We start from the raw sequence: 22320 nt of genomic DNA, 5'->3' as shown, positions 1-22320 counted from the left end.
AGATATGGTTTGAAGATAGATAGATAGATAGATAGATAGATAGATAGATAGATAGATAGTTTATAGGTGTATGAGTGTAGAGTTTATAAGTTTAAATGAAGTAAATTTAGTAGTTTAAAGTTTAAATTAGTTTGAAATAGATAGATAGATAGTAGAATTTATAAGTTTAAATGAAGTAAATTTAGTAGTTTAAAGTTTAAATTAGTTTTGAAGTTTATGATAGATAGATAGATAGATAGTTTATAGGTGTATGAGTGTAGAGTTTATAAGTTTAAATGAAGTAAATTTAGTAGTTTAAAGTTTAAATTAGTTTGAGATAGATAGATAGATAGATAGATAGATAGATAGATATAGATAGATAGATAGATAGAACGATAGATAGATAGACAGACAGACAGATAGATATGGTTTGAAGATAGATAGATAGATAGATAGTTTATAGGTGTATGAGTTTAGAGTTTATAAGTTTAAATGAAGTAAATTTAGTAGTTTAAAGTTTAAATTAGTTTGAAATAGATAGATAGATAGATAGATAGATAGATAGTTTATAGGTGTATGAGTGTAGAGTTTATAAGTTTAAATGAAGTAAATTTAGTAGTTTAAAGTTTAAATTAGTTTGAGATAGATAGATAGATAGATAGATAGATAGATAGATAGATAGATAGATAGATAGATAGATAGATAGATAGATAGATAGATAGATAGATAGAACGATAGATAGATAGATAGACAGACAGACAGATAGATATGGTTTGAAGATAGATAGATAGATAGATAGATAGATAGATAGATAGTTTATAGGTGTATGAGTGTAGAGTTTATAAGTTTAAATGAAGTAAATTTAGTAGTTTAAAGTTTAAATTAGTTTGAAATAGATAGATAGATAGTAGAATTTATAAGTTTAAATGAAGTAAATTTAGTAGTTTAAAGTTTAAATTAGTTTTGAAGTTTATGATAGATAGATAGATAGATAGTTTATAGGTGTATGAGTGTAGAGTTTATAAGTTTAAATGAAGTAAATTTAGTAGTTTAAAGTTTAAATTAGTTTGAGATAGATAGATAGATAGATAGATAGATAGATATAGATAGATAGATAGATAGATAGATAGAACGATAGATAGATAGACAGACAGACAGATAGATATGGTTTGAAGATAGATAGATAGATAGATAGTTTATAGGTGTATGAGTTTAGAGTTTATAAGTTTAAATGAAGTAAATTTAGTAGTTTAAAGTTTAAATTAGTTTGAAATAGATAGATAGATAGATAGATAGATAGATAGATAGATAGATAGATAGATAGATAGATAGATAGATAGATAGATAGATAGATAGTTTATAGGTGTATGAGTGTAGAATTTATAAGTTTAAATGAAGTAAATTTAGTAGTTTAAAGTTTAAATTAGTTTTGAAGTTTATGATAGATAGATAGATAGATAGATAGATAGATAGATAGATAGATAGATAGATAGATAGATAGATAGTTTATAGGTGTATGAGTGTAGAGTTTATAAGTTTAAATGAAGTAAATTTAGTAGTTTAAAGTTTAAATTAGTTTGAAATAGATAGATAGATAGATAGATAGATAGAACGATAGATAGATAGACAGACCGACAGATAGATAGATAGATATGGTTTGAAGATATATAGATAGATAGATAGATAGATAGATAGATAGATAGATAGATAGATAGATAGATAGTTAGTTTATAGGTGTATGAGTGTAGAGTTTATAAGTTTAAATGAAGTAAATTTAGTAGTTTAAAGTTTAAATTAGTTTGAAATAGATAGATAGATAGATAGATAGATAGATAGATAGATAGATAGATAGATAGATAGATAGTTTATAGGTGTATGAGTGTAGAGTTTATAAGTTTAAATGAAGTAAATTTAGTAGGCAAGGCAAGGCAAGGCAAGTTTATTTATATAGCACATTTCATACACAATGGCAATTCAAAGTGCTTTACATAGAAGAAATTAAAATAATAAAAAGAAATAAGAATAATTAAAACAGTTTAGAAAAATACAAAATAAAATACAGTACAAACAGTCGGACGAACAGTGGCACAGTGCTCATTTAGTAAATGCATAGCTAAACAGATGTGTTTTGAGTCTGGATTTGAATGTGACTACAGTAGGAGCACGTCTGATCTCCTCTGGAAGCTGTTCCAGCTGTGGCTGGCATAATAGCTAAAAGCGGACTCGCCATGCTTAGAGTGAACCCTTGGTATTTCTAGCTGATATGATCCTAATGATCTGAGTGATCTGTTGGGTTTATATTCAGTGAGCATATCTGCAATGTATTGAGGTCCTAGGCCATTGAATGATTTATATACCAGTAATAATACTTTAAAATCAATCCTAAATTTAACTGGGAGCCAGTGTAAAGACCTGAGGACTGGTGTGATGTGTTCATATTTTCTGGTTCTGCTCAGAATCCTGGCGGCAGCGTTCTGTATGAGCTGCAACTGTCTTATGGTCTTTTTGGGAAGGCCAGTGAGGAGTCCATTACAATAATCCACCCTGCTGGTGATGAAAGCATGCACAAGTTTCTCTAAGTCTTGTCTGGAAACAAAGCATCTTATTCTTGCAATATTTTTCAGATGATAGTATGCTGATTTAGTTATTGCTTTGACATGACTACTGAAACTAAGGTCTGACTCTAGTGTCACACCAAGATTCCTGACTTGATGTTTAGTTGTTTGACCCCTAGAGTGAAGGTATGCGTTCACCTTGAGAACTTCATCTTTGTTTCCAAACGCAATGACTTCAGTTTTGTCTTTGTTTAACTGAAGAAAGTTTTGACACATCCAACTGTTGACTTCATCAATGCATTGGCACAGGGAGTCAATGGGGCTATAATCGTTAGGCGATAGGGCTAAGTAGAGCTGTGTGTCGTCTGCATAGCTGTGGTAGATCTGTGTGTCGTCTGCATAGCTGTGGTAAGCAATTTGGTTCTTTCTCATTATTTGGCTCATTGGGAGCATATACAGGTTGAACAGGAGTGGTGCAAGAATTGAGCCTTGAGGGACTCCGCATGTCATGGATGTCCACTCAGACTTATGATCTCCTATACTCACATAATAACCTCTCCCATCTAAGTATGACCTGAACCATTTTAGGACTATCCCAGAAAGCCCCACCCAGTTTTCAAGCCTGTCCAGAAGTATGTTATGATCGACAGTGTCGAATGCAGCACTGAGGTCGAGTAGCACCAGCACTGATAATTTGCCTGAATCAGTATTTAAGCGAATATCGTTTATTATCTTTATGAGCGCTGTCTCTGTGCTGTGGTGCGGTCGGAAACCAGATTGATAATTGTCAAAGTATCCATTCGAGCATAAGAATTTGTTCAGCTGATTGAAGACAACTTTTTCAATGATCTTGCAAATGAAAGGAAGATTTGAGATCGGTCTATATTTGCTTAATATGGTCTTATCCAGATTGCTCTTTTTCAGGAGGGGCTTGACAACTGCAGTTTTTAGGGAGTTTGGAAAACTCCCAGAGAGAAGTGAAGCATTTACCACTTCTAGAAGATCTGCTTCTAGACTGTTTATCACACTTTTGAAAAACGATGTGGGAAGTGTGTCAAGAGCACATGTTGATGTTTTAAGGTGCTGTACGGTTTCTTCCAAAATTTTCCCATCAATTTCTTTGAAATCAGACATAGTAACTACTTTCACAGGTGGTTTGATCTGTCTGACCCCAGCACAACTCAAGGATGTGCTGATCACCTTTCTGATATTATTGATTTTCTCAGAGAAGAAAGAAGCAAACTCACGGCACTTGTTGTCTGAGAGCATTTCACTGGGAATCTGGCTTGGGGGGTTTGTCAGTCTCTCTACAGTAGCAAAAAGAGTGCGTGTGTTGTTTAAATTGCTGTTTATAATATTTGAGAAGAAAGTCTGTCTAGCTTTGCCTAGTTCCATATTGAAAGCATGAAGGCTGTCTTTGTAGATGTTATAATGGACTACAAGTTTTGTCTTCCGCCACATGCGCTCTGCTTTTCTGCATTGTCTTTTCATATTTTGCACTGCAGTAGTAGTTTAAAGTTTAAAATAGTTTGAAGTTTATGATAGATAGATAGATAGATAGATAGATAGATAGATAGTTTATAGGTGTAGGAGTGTAGAGTTTATAAGTTTAAATGAAGTAAATTTAGTAGTTTAAAGTTTAAATTAGTTTGAAATAGATAGATAGATAGATAGATAGATAGATAGATAGATAGATAGATAGATAGGTGTATGAGTGTAGAGTTTATAAGTTTAAATGAAGTAAATTTAGTAGTTTAAAGTTTAAATTAGTTTGAAATAGATAGATAGATAGATAGATAGATAGTTTATAGGTGTATGAGTGTAGAGTTTATAAGTTTAAATGAAGTAAATTTAGTAGTTTAAAGTTTAAATTAGTTTGAAGTAGATAGATAGATAGATAGATAGATAGAAAGATAGATAGATAGATAGATAGTTTATAGGTGTATGAGTGTAGAGTTTATAAGTTTAAATGAAGTAAATTTAGTAGTTTAAAGTTTAAATTAGTTTGAAGTTTATGATAGATAGATAGATAGATAGATAGATAGATAGATAGATAGATAGATAGTTTATAGGTGTATGAGAGTAGAATTTATAAGTTTAAATGAAGTAAATTTAGTAGTTTAAAGGGACACTTCACCCATTTGCATTAAGCTTTGTATTGTTAGAAACCCAGTCATATATTATAATAAATGTGGATTTTTCATCCATTTTTCCCTGAGATGGGAGAAATAAGGATTTAAGTGTTTTACTTCCTGCTTATTATGACGTAAAAATCATCATTTTGCGTCATAATAAGCAGGAAGTCACATTTCATTGAAAAGTGTAGAGACTACAGACACTCGTTCCTCATCTTTCCCAGGGGGCGGGAACCGCTCACGCTACAGGCCTATTACAGATCAGTGGGTGGGACTTGACTTTCTGAAACTAAAAGCAATATCCTCCATCTTGTTTGGAAGCTAAGCTAACAGGCGCTGTGGAGACAGATGTAAAGTTATGACAATAGCGGAGGAGAGTGCTCAATATGATATAGAGGAAGAGGATTTCAGAAGTCTGATGCTTGAATCAGGTGTTTGTGGCTACCTTTACAAGCCGCATTATAGCGAAGAGCAGCCGAGGCAGAAGACCTGCCTGCCGCGGACGAGGAGCCCGGACTGGCTCGGGTTAGGGCGGACTGGTGGCGCCGGTGATCTCACTATGCAACTACGAACCGCTACGAACACAGAGATAGAGTCCGACTGTGGCAAAGAATTTCAACAATGACAACTTCTCCTGGATGAAATCTCTGAATCAGACGAGGACACGGACGTTTGTGTTGTGAATCAGACGAGGACACGGACGTTTGTGTTGTGAACTATCCTAGTTTCGCACCGCATCTGACTGAACATCCAGGTAACGTTACAATGCAATAATTCACCACTTCGAAAGAAATACAAATGAAGAGTAATTCACTAATGAGTTCGCCAACTAACTAGACATTTTGTGTGAAATTAATTTCAAGCTCTGGTGGTAGCTAGCCTTGTAGACGGAAGAGTTATTTCTCTTAGGCAGATATGCGCTTTCTGGATTAGTGGGAGTGGCTTGCGCAGCTGTGCAATGTGGTGCATTGTGGGAGTTGGTGTCTTTCATACAAATGCGTCCTGAAGTTACTTTCTTTCTTTCCTCGGCCAAGAAGGCACCAAATTCAAAATTAATTTTACATTTCGACTACATATATGACCCACTTTCAATAAAGATCAATGTTCCCATGGGTGAAGTGTCCCTTTAAAGTTTAAATTAGTTTTGAAGTTTATGATAGATAGATAGATAGATAGATAGATAGATAGATAGATAGATAGATAGATAGATAGATAGATAGTTTATAGGTGTATGAGTGTAGAGTTTATAAGTTTAAATGAAGTAAATTTAGTAGTTTAAAGTTTAAATTAGTTTGAGATAGATAGATAGATAGATAGATAGACAGACAGACAGATAGATATGGTTTGAAGATAGATAGATAGATAGATAGTTAGTTTATAGGTGTATGAGTGTAGAGTTTATAAGTTTAAATGAAGTAAATTTAGTAGTTTAAAGTTTAAATTAGTTTGAAATAGATAGATAGATAGATAGTAGAATTTATAAGTTTAAATGAAGTAAATTTAGTAGTTTAAAGTTTAAATTAGTTTTGAAGTTTATGATAGATAGATAGATAGATAGATAGATAGATAGATAGATAGATAGATAGATAGATAGATAGATAGTTTATAGGTGTATGACTGTAGAGTTTATAAGTTTAAATGAAGTAAATTTAGTAGTTTAAAGTTTAAATTAGTTTGAGATAGATAGATAGATAGATAGATAGATAGATAGATAGATAGATAGATAGATAGAACGATAGATAGATAGACAGACAGATAGATATGGTTTGAAGATAGATAGATAGATAGATAGATAGTTAGTTTATAGGTGTATGAGTGTAGAGTTTATAAGTTTAAATGAAGTAAATTTAGTAGTTTAAAGTTTAAATTAGTTTGAAATAGATAGATAGATAGATAGTAGAATTTATAAGTTTAAATGAAGTAAATTTAGTAGTTTAAAGTTTAAATTAGTTTTGAAGTTTATGATAGATAGATAGATAGATAGATAGATAGATAGATAGATAGATAGATAGATAGATAGATAGTTTATAGGTGTATGAGTGTAGAGTTTATAAGTTTAAATGAAGTAAATTTAGTAGTTTAAAGTTTAAATTAGTTTGAGATAGATAGATAGATAGATAGATATAGATAGATAGATAGATAGAACGATAGATAGATAGACAGACAGACAGATAGATATGGTTTGAAGATAGATAGATAGATAGATAGATAGATAGATAGATAGTTAGTTTATAGGTGTATGAGTGTAGAGTTTATAAGTTTAAATGAAGTAAATTTAGTAGTTTAAAGTTTAAATTAGTTTGAAATAGATAGATAGATAGATAGATAGATAGATAGATAGATAGATAGAACGATAGATAGATAGACAGACAGACAGATAGATAGATATGGTTTGAAGATAGATAGATAGATAGATAGATAGTTAGTTTATAGGTGTATGAGTGTAGAGTTTATAAGTTTAAATGAAGTAAATTTAGTAGTTTAAAGTTTAAATTAGTTTGAAATAGATAGATAGATAGATAGATAGATAGATAGATAGATAGATAGATAGATAGATAGTTTATAGGTGTATGAGTGTAGAGTTTATAAGTTTAAATGAAGTAAATTTAGTAGTTTAAAGTTTAAAATAGTTTGAAGTTTATGATAGATAGATAGATAGATAGATAGTTTATAGGTGTATGAGTGTAGAGTTTATAAGTTTAAATGAAGTAAATTTAGTAGTTTAAAGTTTAAAATAGTTTGAAGTAGATAGATAGATAGATAGATAGATAGATAGATAGATAGATAGATAGTTTATAGGTGTATGAGTGTAGAGTTTATAAGTTTAAATGAAGTAAATTTAGTAGTTTAAAGTTTAAATTAGTTTGAAGTAGATGGATGAGTTTATTAGTTTAAATGAGTCTCAGTGGCTCATATAGTATATAGAACGGCAGTTTGATTTAGTCTTCAAGGTGTTTAGATTTAAATTTTTGTCGGTTGGTGAGTTTGAATCTGAAAACATTCCGCAATGTTAAATGAGGCGCGTGAGAGATCAGCTGGTCAGCTGGTCTTAAAGAGACAGCAGCCAATAAAGCTTTCTGTCAGTAAAGTTAATCAAAGAACAAAGAGAACAGAGAACATTACTCACTGCTCTTGACTAAAGAACTTTGTAGCTTTAATAAGGATTAGTCTACATTACTTAATATTAAAATTACAAAATATTAAAGTTTGATAACTTTATTCAATGTCGGTATATGTCCAAGGTTTACCTAATTAGACAGTAAGGGCACAGGTAAATATGACTTTTTTTTTTTTTTTTTTACTATTGTATTATTGAGACAAATAACAAGTTTTGTAATGCAAAATGTCAATATTTAATTTTGTAAAAAATATTATTTTAATTTGAAAACCCGGTGCATTTAGTTGTTGTTGCTAGTTTGAGTCAATAAACACACATTTTAGCATTATCACTAATCTGTGTGTGCATTTCACCTGAGAACCAAGCAAGTTAATTCATGAAACCATTTGTTTATTATATCGCATATCGCAAAATTGACGTCAATAATCACAATATGACATTTTTCCTAAATCGTGCAGCCTTTTCAGAAAAAATAAAAATAAAATTGTATCATTGTCTTGTGAAGTTGTCATTCAGCTTTTGACCAATAGTGATTGGCATGTCAAATCCCACACCTGGTGGGCCTTAGTATGCTTTATAACTACCTGAATTAATCATGAATTACAGTAGAAATACATGTTAAAAAAAAACATTTATTAACACACTAAGCAACCATTACTATACGTCTGAAAAATAAGATGTTTGAATGTACATCTAAATAGTTTACTTTTACTTTCTAAGTGATCTTATGGACCACTGGCAACTCCTAAATAACTGGTTTGTAAATAATGCTATACTTCATTTAGAAATGATAAATTGATCATTAATAAAGTATGAAAATACAATTATTAAACATTATAGATATGCTTATAAATCAAGAATAAAGCATTTATAGCTGTATTTATAAACTGATTATTAATGTTTATTGAAGCTTTATAATGATTAATTAACTGTTAACGAATGCTTAGCTAATGATTAATAGCATGCAGTTTTTATAAAGTGTTTAATTTCCATTACTATATACATTATTTTCAAATTTATACTAGGGATGGGTATTGACACAAATTTCACAATTCGATTCGATTTCGATTCACAAGCTTGCTATTCGATTCGATTCGATTCAATATTGATTATTTTGGATATCAGGTATAATACATTGCTAATTTTCTCAAGGAAAACAAATCTCTTAGCTAATGCTGTAAACTATGGGAGTCAGTTGTAGACTATAGCCTACTATAATACTGAAGGTAAAAATGAACTGATTTGCATACAAACACTTAAAATACACTTTTATTTATTTTTATAATAATAAAGTTATATGAAATTATATAAAAAATGTAATGGTGGCTGTCATAAAAAACTTTCCAGATTATTCAAACATGCATTAAATATTGAAGAACATTAAAAATGATAATGAATATGTAATATGGTGCATATATTTAGCAAAATGCTCCTCTCTAGAGTTAATTTTTCTAGCTGAGTTTATGGTCACTGGATATGTTTTTTCTGAGGTAAATGTGGCGTTACATGACATTGTTTACTAACGTCTTTCCACGGTTGAAACACTGATTGAGCGATTCCATGTGACATGATACGGACTTCGATAAGTTGTACTCTATCTTTTAACACACTTTCAGAAGCTCATTCATGTTTATCTCGTGCTGTAACTGGTGTTATTAATGCGGAAGAGAAGAGCATGTGCTTCTCTAGAGCTGAGCCACAGCGATCTCACGCCACAGCGACAACACGGTAAATGTTTTTGAATTTCGTAAGAAAACGGACGTAATTTGAAATCTGAGACTTGGTTTCATATCAATAGTAACAAAGCACAAAGATTACTGCGATTTATTGGATGGGAGGCGCTGTGGGTGACTAATCGATTCTTGGGATTTAAGAATCGATGTCGTTTCATAAAAATGAGAATTGATTAAAATCGAGAAATCTAAATTTTTTACCCAGCCCTAATTTATACAATATATTGTTCTTACCTGTTAAATCTGTAGTCTGTGCTGTGATGCAGCTCGATCTCAGTTCGCTGCTCTTCCGATCCGGTTCTGACTGGTCTGAAACCTGCAGCAGAGCACTTTCACTTTCAATATGATTGCCCTATCACACTTTATGGTATTTATTATGTTGTACACGTAACGGGTCCCGGCTAGGTCTCTGCTGGCAGATATATATATAGATAATCCAATATATATAGATAATTCAATGACAACACCTAGTTTGTAAATAATGGTAAATAATGCGATACTTCATTTCGAAATGATAAAGTGATCATTAATAAAGTATGAAAATACAATTATTAAACATATCATAGATATGCTTATAAATCAAGAACAAAGCATTTATAACTGTATTTATAAACTGCTTATTAATGTCTATTAATGCTTTATAAATGATGAATTTAACTGTTTACTAATGCTTAACTAATGATTAATAGTGTGCAGTTATGAGTAAGTGTTACCAAAACGTTAAATAATTTATCAGATTAATTACTCGGGCTTCTTCCTTTAAATATCACAATCCAGACACTTTAATTGGAGAGTATAGATTTTCTGTAGCCATCAAAACTACATGTGTTTGTCATAATCGATCTTCTCACTAAAGCTGATCGTCTGTGAACCAACGCCTGGCCTTCAGAAGAGCGGAAGTGTGGAACATTTACATGTTTACTTTCCAACTCTGTTTATTTCAGATTGAAAAGAGTCTGTAAATTAATCTAAACTAAAAGCAGAATCCCTAGAGCTCGATATCATTATCACCGACCTCAGAGGGTTAACAAAGACATACACTGCAAAAAATGCTTTTCTTACTTAGTATCCGTGTCTTGTTTCCAGTCCAAATATCAAAAGAATTTCTTAAAATCAAGATGAATTTACTAAAGTAGTCAAATGCTATATTATGTCTGGTTTTCTGTGGAAATAATTAAAATGAAGGGAGTTTTTGCTTAAAACAAGCAAAACTATCTGGCCATGGGGTAAGAAAAATATTGTTTCTGATTGAATTTAAGGTTATTTTTCTTAGCCCATGGACAGATAGTTTAGCTTGTGTTAAGCAAAAACTCCCTTCATTTAAATGCATCTTCATGTAAGAATTTTTAGATATTTGGACTGGAAGCCAGACAATAATACTAAGTAAGAAAATTTTTTTTTTTTGCAGTGCAGCATCTTATACAAATTTACTCCTCTAGTAAATGCATTTCGACTTAAGAATATTTAGCTATTTGTACTGGAAACAACACAAAAGTACTAATTAAGAACATCAATCATAGGAAATGTAGTGTGGATGTTACCAACCAGAAGATGACAATGCAACTGAATAAAACAAACAAACAAACAAACTCACTGACATGTGCGACCACACTTTTATCCTGAGATGATAAAGTCACAATGTCAAGAAATGCTCTTGGCTCTCACCTGCAAACACTCTGCAATCAATTAATCAATCAATCAATCAATCACCCTCATCAACTCGACACAGTGTCTGTCAGGGCTGCGTTCAGCAACAAAACGTTGCACAAACGGTGATGCGTTGAACACACTGTTCTGATGACGCAAGAGTTGCAGCTATGGCAGCTGAGAAGGCCATTCTTTGTGTTCTTTGTGAAGAATTTTCGGAGCCTGATGAAGTCGGTATAAATATGTGTTTAATACTACAAAATATGCCCGATGTTACAGTTACTGCACTTGCCGCCCAGAACAAAAGAGAACATCCCAATCGAGTGAAGGGATTGCTGAAACTGAAGCACACATCTTACCTAATTCAGACTAAAACACATCTATTTAGCCTCACATACTGACTTTATTTGTAGTTCATACTGTTTTAATACCCTGTATTTTCTTTCTCATTTTTAGGAAAAGCACTTAATTACCATTGTTTATTTCTATACCAAATGTCATACACTTGCAATGAAGCTAAAAATATAAACAACTACATCATTAGGTTGATATCCTATATTTTTTACAATAAAACTTACAACAAACATGTCTTCTAATATCCTCAGTTGTTGCGTATACTGAGCTGCATCGAACACATTTGTAAATTACTTTCCTTGAACCCATTGTGCGATTTCACTTTAATACCGCGTGCTTTATATAAATGTTGCTGCTGATTGGACTGCAGTTCTGACACACCCACCAAACAAGAGAAACCGTATCTCAAACCCCGTTGCACACCGGTGCACGCCGTTTCCAGGAAACATGACGTTCAACCCGGAAACCGTAGCAAAACGTTGCGCACCGTTTTGAACTTGAACATGCCCCAGGTGTTGGGTATGATCCTGCCATGTGTTCCCTTCTTCTTCTTCTTCTTCTCTAATATTAATGGCGGGTCGCAACCAACTTTTTCAGGTGCATACCGCCACCTACTGTACCGGAGTGTGTAATTCAAGGTTTTAGTATTTCAGGTTATAAATTTAATGCACCCATAAAAAAAAAAAAAAAAAAAAAAAAAAAAAAAAAAAAAACCTTTTAAACCTATATGTTATGGTCTAATCCTGTAGCATGTGTTCCCTTGTCTGATGTGCCATGTTGTCATTGGTTTATTGTTTACAGGTGTCCCTTGTATTGTCATTAGTCTTGTGTGTATTTAAGCCCTCATGTTTGCTACGTGTCTTTGTCCGTTTTTTGTTTCACTGTACCCGTGTTTGCTGAGTGTCATGGTTTGGTCCAAAGTCATGCCGTCCCGTCCTTCTGTTGTGAGTTAATGCCACGCCATGCTTTTGTTCTATGTCTGATCTTGTTATGTTTCTAAATGCACTTGAGTTCTCATCTATACTTGCCTCCAGCAGATCCCTTACACCTGTCTTGTTTTTTGTTTAGTCCAAACAGGTTCTTCCTCTTTGGGATTGCTGCACTCAAAGATTGTCAAACTATTTTAAGAGTGGCGAAGCCGGAAATAAACAGGATGTGTCAAGATCTGGAGATGGGCAGAAAACTCAGGCACAGAGAAAGTACCATGTATAGGTACTACTGCGAAGCTACACTGGTTTTTGCCCACATGCTGTGCCCGATTGCTGTGGAGTCCTTGACATTAAGTCCATGTCTACTTTTAAGACTTTACGCTCATTAGTGACCGCTCTTTCGTTATCCAGGATTCAGATTGGTTGGATCGGTTTGAGCATAGTGGCAGGGTGGTGATCGGCGTAGGGAGGGGCACGGATACCAACACGCTGCTTGCCCTGACCCAATGGGAGGAAGCTGTGAGTTGTAGTATGACATAAACAGCCGATGACTTGCTACCATTGTTTATACCATTTAATAATCTTTTGGTCGCACAAACATTTTTTCCCTTTTTTTGTTTTTGTTTCCCATAGTGTTTGCAGGTCTACTTCAGCAGGATAAGGCCAGGGAACATCTGTCACGAGAAACCATGCAACGCCTTCTTTCTTGTATCCTCCGGCGAGGTGGTCTCCAGCGTATCGCGAGACCTCAAATGCCTACATGATCTGTATGTACCTGCACATATGCATGTGTGTGTGAGTGCAAACCGTTAATTACATTTTGTCAGTCACAGTCATTTCACAGGCAACCCTTTGTGTTCCATTTTGTTTCTGCAGGCACAAACTGCCCCACTTTACTAGCCAGGATGTGCGCAGGGCGGTTAGTATTGCTGCGCAGAAGCTAACGGAGCCCCAACGGCAGACGGTGCAGTTTTACCTGGACCGTGGCGCTCGTGATGTCGGACCACAGGACGCATGCCATCCCGACTCGGACACGTTTGGCCGACTTATAAATAGTTCTGCAAAGATGCCAAACTTAAAGCCATTTTACTGCTCCGTTAAGCCGAGTGGAGTGAAAACGGATGTAATTTTGTTCAAAGCGCTCTCTGACATACCCGTCGACACCCAGCTCAAATTCGATTATGGTGTTCGGAGGACCTCATTCCGTGGCGAGGGCTTAAACCTAGAATGGCTTGACGAGTAGGCCAGGACTTTGCCCGAGTGCACCTAAAAAATCTGTCCTGTCACTTTTCGACACAGCCGAAGCTTGGTTCCCGAGGACTGGATGAATGTGTTTATGTGGATCTTGTGCTGAAGATGGCTGCCTGCCGGGGTTTTTTTCTCCCCTTTCCCCTCAGTCCACAGAGCTTGAGTTCTTTGCCAGTTTTTTTTGTCTTAATTTTATAGTTCTGTTATATAGTTCTTTTATCTTATAGTTCTCTTATCTTATAGTTTTCTTTTATAGTTCTTTAATGTTTATATTGTTTCTTTTTAAGATGTTATTTTGTAACATCCATACTCGATCCCCCTCTGTGACCTGTGACGTCTTACTGTCAATCAAACCTGTTGTTTTACACCGTGTGAGATCGATCTTCTGCTGATCAAGGTGACAATCTTTCCACTTTTTTAATTATTTGCATGATATTTCAAGTTATGCCTGTACTTATGACATCACGTGAGCGGTTTCGAAACTGGGCTACTGAGTGGATAAATAACAGTTTCATGTTGATCGAGCGTTTATACACTGTGTTGTCACCTTGTAACACTTTTGCTATAGCATTTTATTTTCTGCCATATATGGATTCATTGGTATTCATTTGGACATGAACATTTTTTACAAAAAAAAAATACAATGCTTGAACGTCATGTAGCGAAATGATTAATTTTTTAGTCTATTGTCTATTATTGTTCTCGTTTAAATTTTATTTTTGATTGTGTATTTATCAACATCTTTGGCTCTTTTTAATTTATACTTTTTGAATGATGCTTATTTGTAGGTTTTCTAAAAAGAATCAATTATTGCAACAGACTGATTTTTGACGTGTGACAATAGAAGAAGGTAAGGCCCGCTTCACTAGAAAACTGCCATGCAAAGTTTGGTCCCACTTCATCAAGTGTCTTTAAGGACATCGTCAATGAATGAATGAATAACTTAATTACATTTATATATAGAGAGAGAGAGAGAGATCAAATGATTCTATCCTCAAGTCCGTTTTTTAGACAACTGCTTTGAGTGATAACCATATGGAATAAGTTAGCACTGGGGCTTCTTGGACAATAACCCATCTCATAATTCACATTCATTATTTCTGTCTAGAGTCCGTGAGACGCGTCAGAAGGCAATACAAGGATGTAAGACGACATGTTGTCCAACTCATTAAAGATGGCAAGGAAGACATGAGGAGGCTAGAGCATCGTCTGCTGGATCTGGGCACATGTACAAACAGTAAAATATCAATTCACATACGTTTTTTTTACATTATTTATATTTATTTTGTATAAGGCAAGACACATTTAAAAGTGTAGTTGTGTTGTCAAACTAAATAAACAAATAATCTATCAGTGTGTTATCATCCACCTTTCCACAGCAGAAACTGTGTCAGAAACTCAAGTCAGCCCACGCATAGGACAGTGTAGGCTAGAAATATTGCGTCTGTGATGTGAACTATGGGAAGGCTCTTTGAAAAGGGACATTATACACTCGGTATGTTTTTAAATACAGGCATTACAGATGCATGGAGAGGAAAGAATGTTTTTGTGTTGGTCTCCAAAATTGGGCAATACAAAGTCTTCTTTTCTGACCTTTACAGTACTTCTCCAGGTCTGGAGCTCGAGAGTGAGGTACACAAACAAACAGCTGCTTGACTTTATTATTATTATGTATAATAAACACAACGTGTATGCACCTTCATGTGAACCTCATTGTCAGCAGGTCATCAATGCCTTCATCTATCTGGAAATCCAGAGATTCATCCTTCGGTCAGCAGAGCAGGCATTCTACATAGACCGCTTTGAAATGAGAAAAATTTGGCGAGGTCATTTAACAAAGCTGAAGGTTGGTTTTATTCAGTGTAAATACGATAAGGTCACAAAGGCTTTGAATTCTAACAACAACAACAACAAAAATATTTTCAGACTGACCCCTCAGTGTACCACTTCATCATTGGCATCATAAACAAGCACAACCACTGGACAGTTACGGTATAAGATGGTACTTGCTTTTTTTTTTTTTTAATAAACCAAACTAAAACGGACCATTAGTGTGCATAACTATGTTTCTATATATTCTAAAATCCTGAAAGGTTATCCTGCCATCACAGAAGAAGGAATTGTTTTTAGACCCAATGGGAGAAAGTCAAATCGATATAATGAAGTGCCAGAAGGTGACAAGGTATGAATAAATAAAATCAAAGGCTTTTTACAGTAATGTATTTGAAACTACAATGCATAGCGCTGTCATTTGTTACATTGTTGTTTGTCAATATAAGAGCACTGATGCTTCAGAGAGGATACGACGCCTCAGCCTGGACGTGCGAGACGGTTCCTCATCCCAAACAGGGATTCCTCGTCCTAAACAGAGGGATTCCTCATCCCAAACAGAGGGATTCCTCATCCCAAACAGAGGGATTCCTCATCCCAAACAGGGATTCCTCGTCCTAAACAGAGGGATTCCTCATCCTAAACAGAGGGATTCCTCGTCCCAAACAGAGGGATTCCTCATCCCAAACAGAGGGATTCCTCGTCCCAAACAGAGGGATTCCTCGTCCCAAACAGAGGGATTCCTCGTCCCAAACAGAGGGATTCCTCGTCCCAAACAGAGGGATTCCTCGTCCCAAACAGAGGGATTCCTCATCCCAAACAAAACAGAGGGATTCCTCATCCCAAACAGAGGGATTCCTCATCCCAAACAGAGGGATTCCTCGTCCCAAACAGAGGGATTCCTCGTCCCAAACAGAGGGATTCCTCGTCCCAAACAGAGGGATTCCTCGTCCCAAACAGAGGGATTCCTCGTCCCAAACAGAGGGATTCCTCGTCCCAAACAGAGGGATTCCTCATCCCAAACAGAGGGATTCCTCATCCTAAACAGAGGGATTCCTCGTCCCAAACAGAGGGATTCCTCGTCCCAAACAGAGGGATTCCTCGTCCCAAACAGAGGGATTCCTCGTCCCAAACAGAGGGATTCCTCGTCCCAAACAGAGGGATTCCTCGTCCCAAAGAGAGGGATTCCTCATCCCAAACAGAGGGATTCCTCATCCCAAACAGAGGGATTCCTCGTCCCAAACAGAGGGATTCCTCGTCCCAAACAGAGGGATTCCTCGTCCCAAACAGAGGGATTCCTCGTCCCAAACAGAGGGATTCCTCATCCTAAACAGAGGGATTCCTCGTCCCAAACAGAGGGATTCCTCGTCCCAAACAGAGGGATTCCTCGTCCCAAACAGAGGGATTCCTCGTCCCAAACAGAGGGATTCCTCGTCCCAAACAGAGGGATTCCTCGTCCCAAACAGAGGGATTCCTCGTCCCAAAGAGAGGGATTCCTCATCCCAAACAGAGGGATTCCTCATCCCAAACAGAGGGATTCCTCGTCCCAAACAGAGGGATTCCTCGTCCCAAACAGAGGGATTCCTCGTCCCAAACAGAGGGATTCCTCATCCCAAACAGAGGGATTCCTCATCCCAAACAGAGGGATTCCTCATCCCAAACAGAGGGATTCCTCATCCTAAACAGAGGGATTCCTCATCCTGTGGAGTTTATGCACTGAAGGTATCAAAGGTGTAAAAAACTGCTCAACTTATTTTGATGAGTTAAAGTAATGTAATATGTTTTCCTGACATATTGATCATATATATATATATATATATATATATATATATATATATATATATATATATATATATATATATATATATAATTTTTATTTTTTGTAGTTTGCCGAATGCATTCTCCGTCAGCAGCCAATTGATTTTTCCAGTGATGAAGAATCAGTTAACAACCTCAGGAAACACATAGCTGTCACTCTTCTACAAGACAGTGGTACGTTTCACGGAAGTTGTTCATTCTCAAGTTCAGACAGAGCACCTTTCATTTTAGGACACATCGTTTACATCACTGATGCATAACCAGTCCTTTAAATTATGATTTAGTATGTACAGTAAAATCCTTGAGCTGTGAATGTCTCCAGAAGCTAATCAAAATGTTCGTAATGATTATTGCAGTTCCTCCCAGACATGACACAGGGAGAGCATTACATCTATATAAATAGTTTTTGGCCTCCTATTTTTTCTTTTATTCTGTATTGTTTTCCAGATGATTTAAGCCGGTTGTGCTCATTCTGTGGAGAGGAAAGCGGAGACACCGCCTGGGTTAGTATGTGCAAACATTTACACATGCATCCTTAAAGGTAACAGTGGTGTTATCATTCAGTTGTCTTTATTGATCCACATTTCCAGATTAGCTGTCTTTCCTGCCTGCGATCCGCAGATGCCACAGATCCTGTGTTCAGCCGTCCACCCTGGATACTTTTGTTTGTGCGGCTTGCAAGGATTGAGGACCCATTCAAACATTGCATCGATTATTGTTTGTATTGTTTGGATGGACTATTCTGCAAAATGTATATAGATTCTAATGGCTACTTGTTTTTTATTTTTTGTTTTTAGACGGTTTATTTATTAATAAATATCGTTGACTTTGTGTAGTTTTAACTGACACTTTGTTATTTATTTATTTTGAGATTTCCAACTCTTTTGGGACGGGACACTCGCTGTATATAGTGAATTATTGACTATGTTCCTCACCTATAAAGCTAAATAAAATTGGTCTAAAATATAAATGAATTTTAATGGAAGATAATCTTCTTATTGTTAGCTTTATGTATTTATAATTGCTTTTTTTTTTTTAATCAAATAAAAGATAAAGAAAAAGCAATTAATTGCAAACAAAGTCCAAGCACTTTTGTTGGAGGGCACAGATTCAATTTACCATGAAGGACTTTTCTAGGGGCCAAGCATACGATGCATTCCGTACCGCTGCATTTGTCACAATTTATCTGGACCCACCTGAACACTGTCAGCTAATAACATTTATATTACATTTGTGCAAATATGTTTGGGATTTTTTTTATGCAATATGGCATTATTTTCATACTCCACAACTCTAATTGAAGTAACCATAAGAGTTATAGAGTCAAAGTAGCTTTGTTGTCTTTGCAGCTCTATACGCAGCTCATATACAGTGAAATGAAACAGTGGCCTAAGGTGCTGCATATAACAACATATAGGACAAACAAAAAACACTGTCCACAATTAGATTATAAAGCCAGAATGCTTCTGTACCTCCTGCTGGACGGCAGAAGGGTGTGTGTGGTCGTCTGCAACACTGATAACCTTGCGAGAGGGAAGATGGACACTGATGATCTGCTGTCCTCACTATCCGCTGCTGGATGTTAGGATCCGGGATGGTGCACTTTCCAAACCCTACAGTGAAGCAGCTGCTCAGGATGCTCTCGATAGTCCCTCTGTAGAAAGTGTTGTGGATGGGGGTGACCTAAAAACTGGTGGTGTTGTTTAGAAAAAATGTAAAAAATTAAATGCGTAACAAAAAAACAGGGCCTTCAAAGCTTGTTTTTTCAACAACCAAATGAGTTGTAAATGTACATTTAAATGACATGTTTGAAGAGTACTACTGCTTTAAGTACTGTACCTACTTTGACCTGGTTTGCCTTGGGATGTTGCAATTTCATTCTGCCTTCTTCTGATCAAATGGAAGAGCACACAATCTATGGTCAAGGTCATTAAGACAGAGGTTAGGATCAGGTTGTTGACTGGGAGAGAAATCGTGCTCTGCAGCGAGATGAAAACAAGCCGTCTGTGGCATTACCTGTCAGCACTCTTCTGCATCATGTCCATTATAAGACATCAAACCCATCCAAGGTATAGAACGGAGAGATCATTTATATTAAAGTCACTGTCGTAAGTCGTCCACTAGAGGTCAGCAGAAACGTTACAGGGCGACTCTGGTCTGTCAATCATCCGCTTCAGAATAATAGGGAGCCTGAAGAAAGTTTCAAGAACTAAATACTGACTTTTATCACGAGGTGTCATTAGTTAGGTGGTGAGAATAGTGAAATAGTACAGTGTCGTTGTAAACTAGGCAACCTGTTTGTCTTCTGCTGGTCCGTCTCAAGAAGCGCACGTCACAGGAGCGGAGACGGCAGCTGTCAATCAAAGTGCCGCCTCATCTGCCCTATAGTATTAATGTATAAAGTTCAAGAAGTTCATGTTCACTCTTCACTTCTGTTTGTTTCCTTATATTGTGTTCTTTATTTTTATATTTTTTGAATAATTTTTTATACATTCTAAATTATGATTTTTTTTTTTAATAAAATAAATGTTCTACTACAATCTGACTCCAGGTCTTGTCCTTTAGGTGTTTCTTGTGTGACACTTTTCTGTAAAATTTCTGTGGTAATAAAACATCCATTTCATAACGAGTCAAAAATATATTAAAACAATTAATAGAATATTATTCTTTAATACTATTTATTTTTAATGCGTTTTATAAATATATATACACACATTTACAAAATGTGATTTATGAGCAGTTGGCCACATCCAGTAAAATGAATGGCTCCTGTGGCCCTCTGCTGGTAAAATCAATTTGTTTCTTAAACTGTAAATATTTTATCTTAATCTCTAACCAGCAAATGATTCTACATCTAAATCAATATCCAGAAACAACTTGTATATCATTTAGGTCATCATAAGTGATGTTTCATTCAAATATAACGTTTTTAAATGGAAGGTTATGGTGAGTTTTGTGGTAGTTGGTACCAATGTATAGATGAAGAAGTAAACACTAAGAAGAAAGTTCTAATTAAAAAAAAGTTTTTATTAACAATCACTACAAATATTTGGGGTCATAAAGACCACAATTACACTTAGTGTATATCCTAGAAACTGCATGGGAAGCATATCAGGGTCAAACAGACGGATGTCGTGTTGTTGATTTACAGCACATCACTTCTAACCTGTAAACAACAGTGATCTGTAGTAGTTGGAGATTGTAATGTTATTGGGAGGCGTCATTCTCAAAAAATAGGTTTTTGTAAGTTAGGATTAGTGTAACTGTAACGAAAACACACTTTTTATAGTCCCACTAAAGGAAGGAAATAAGACCTAATTTACTCACTTCTGTGCTTGTTTTGATTGTATCCTGTTGCTCTCCCACCGTGCAGGTGTTCAGTTCTGGTAATCAATAAAACAAATTAAACCATACAAAAAAAGGCATCAACATATTAATATTGATTAAGTTTAACACATATCTGTCAGTGCTAAATATTCCTTATTTATCTGTAGGCTACTATAAAATAAGATGCCAAAATGGTTATGTACACAGTGATACTGCACTGCAAAATAAATGCTTATATTACTAAGTAATAGTTTTTTTTTTTTTTTTTTTTCCAGTCAAAATATCTAAACATTCCTAAATCAAGATCTATTTATTAGATAAGCAAAATAATGCAAGATATTTAATCTTGTAAATTGTTGTTAATCATTTGCTTTTTTTTTTTTTTTTTTTTTTTTAATCGAACAATATAAGTGTTTTTTGGGGCATCTCACTCAATGACGTGTTTTTGTAACTTAGCTCAACATGGGTTAGGTGGAATTATCAGATATTTAAGAGCAGTGAACTCACCTTTCTGCAGCACATGGCCTTTCTGGGTGCCGTTTGATGACATCACAGAGTGTCTCATGACCATCTGATTTTATAAGGGCTTCTTGATCACATTACACTGAATGATCTCTTTCAAACCGCATTTTTGGAACAAAATCCTCTGGTTATTTAAAAAGATGCCTACAAAATGCCAAGGAAACAAATCTATTTTTTTTCTTTCTTTTTTTCTCCAGGGGGGGCAAAAGATCTTTACAGTGCTTCTCTTTACGGGTTTTTTTCCTTGTCTTTGTTCAAGAGGGAGGGTTCTCTGTCAACTGAATAAGAGGGAGCTCAGGTACCTGTGTGGGTTGGGGCTCCACCTCTCCTGTGCTCTCTACCTCTTGAATTGGAGGGGGTTCAATAGCGGGTGTGAGCTGGGGCTCAACAACCTGTGTGGGTTGGAGCGTTTTTTGAAGACCTGCTCGAGGAACTTCCTCATCAATGGGCCAATCCCCCCTAACCAATAGACCCGGAGAAGTATGAATATCAATGGTGTTTCATTATCATTTGAGGTCGAATCGGTGAGTCAGTGGTGGTTGCCCTAAGTCACATGTGTCAAACTCAAGGCCCGCGGGCCTAATCCGGCCCGCAACATTATTTTATATGGCCCGCGAGAGCATATGGGTGTCTTAAAATTAGGGATGCAACGAAATTTAGGCTGCCGAAAATTTTCGGCCGAAAATAACATTTTCGTTTTTTGGCCGAAAGATACTAAAGCTGCCGCGCCCCTCCGTGTTCGGCGATGGTTTGACTCTGGCTCAGTGTGTTTTATGACTTTGCGTGCGAGTCCGCTTCCGAAGATGCATATACTTCTAAGCGCGTTCCGCTGTGTGTGCGCTGTGCTCTCCGCTCCGTGTTAACAGCGCGTTCTGCTCAATGTTCCGCAAGCAACCTCCGTGTGTGTGTGTTGCGAGCTCTGCTCACGCTCACCGGAAAGGCAAAGTCCGCAAAAAAAAAAAAAACGTGCCGACATGAAATTTCTCTGGACTTGTTTCTTTTTGCAATAGCACTACTGTGCTGTAACATGGTGTGTATAGCCGTGCTGGGCAACACTGGTAAAATTACACGAATCACGATCCTTTGGTTCATTGGTCCTCTCCCTGCTCTGTTCATGCTCTGATA

At 35.7% G+C, this 22320-nt stretch overlaps 2 protein-coding genes across 2 annotated transcripts in view; one reads left to right on the top strand and one right to left on the bottom strand.

Annotated features, from left to right (window-relative positions):
• The window catches only part of LOC311305319 (uncharacterized protein), a gene marked incomplete at its 5' end in the record, with an annotated part of 31928 nt that extends 19482 nt beyond the window's left edge, over positions 1-12446 (bottom strand). The window contains 2 exons of the mRNA XM_084432957.1: positions 9755-9855; positions 12409-12446. Of these exons, the coding sequence (XP_084289083.1) occupies positions 9755-9855; positions 12409-12446 (139 nt within the window). The remainder of the gene's footprint in view (positions 1-9754; positions 9856-12408) is intronic.
• Positions 11919-18423, top strand: LOC311305315 (uncharacterized protein). Its single transcript, XM_084432941.1, has 15 exons — positions 11919-12733; positions 12862-12969; positions 13084-13217; positions 13327-14926; positions 15078-15122; positions 15212-15330; positions 15422-15544; positions 15625-15690; positions 15792-15880; positions 15978-16142; positions 16198-16521; positions 16599-17250; positions 17415-17520; positions 17794-17849; positions 17937-18423. The coding sequence occupies exons 4-15, from the start codon at positions 14887-14889 to the stop codon at positions 18141-18143; spliced, it is 1992 nt and encodes a 663-aa protein (XP_084289067.1). The 5' UTR covers positions 11919-12733; positions 12862-12969; positions 13084-13217; positions 13327-14886; the 3' UTR covers positions 18144-18423.
• The last annotated feature ends 3897 nt before the right edge of the window (positions 18424-22320 follow it).

The sequence above is a fragment of the Rutilus rutilus genome, assembly GCF_951802725.1.
Source record: "Rutilus rutilus genome assembly, chromosome: 1".
NCBI classification, from domain to species: Eukaryota; Metazoa; Chordata; class Actinopteri; order Cypriniformes; family Leuciscidae; genus Rutilus; species Rutilus rutilus.
The sequence above is the reverse complement of the archived record's forward strand: the minus strand, read 5'-3'. Positions and strand labels throughout refer to the sequence as shown.

Bases quoted from the DNA above. Each gene is read 5' to 3' on its own strand.
- LOC311305315 (XM_084432941.1), top strand. From the start codon at position 14,887: ATGAGGAGGCTAGAGCATCGTCTGCTGGATCTGGGCACAT. The intron at 15,545-15,624 runs GTTGGTTTTATT...AAATATTTTCAG, and splicing joins GTCATTTAACAAAGCTGAAG to ACTGACCCCTCAGTGTACCA. The intron at 17,521-17,793 runs GTACGTTTCACG...ATTGTTTTCCAG, and splicing joins CACTCTTCTACAAGACAGTG to ATGATTTAAGCCGGTTGTGC.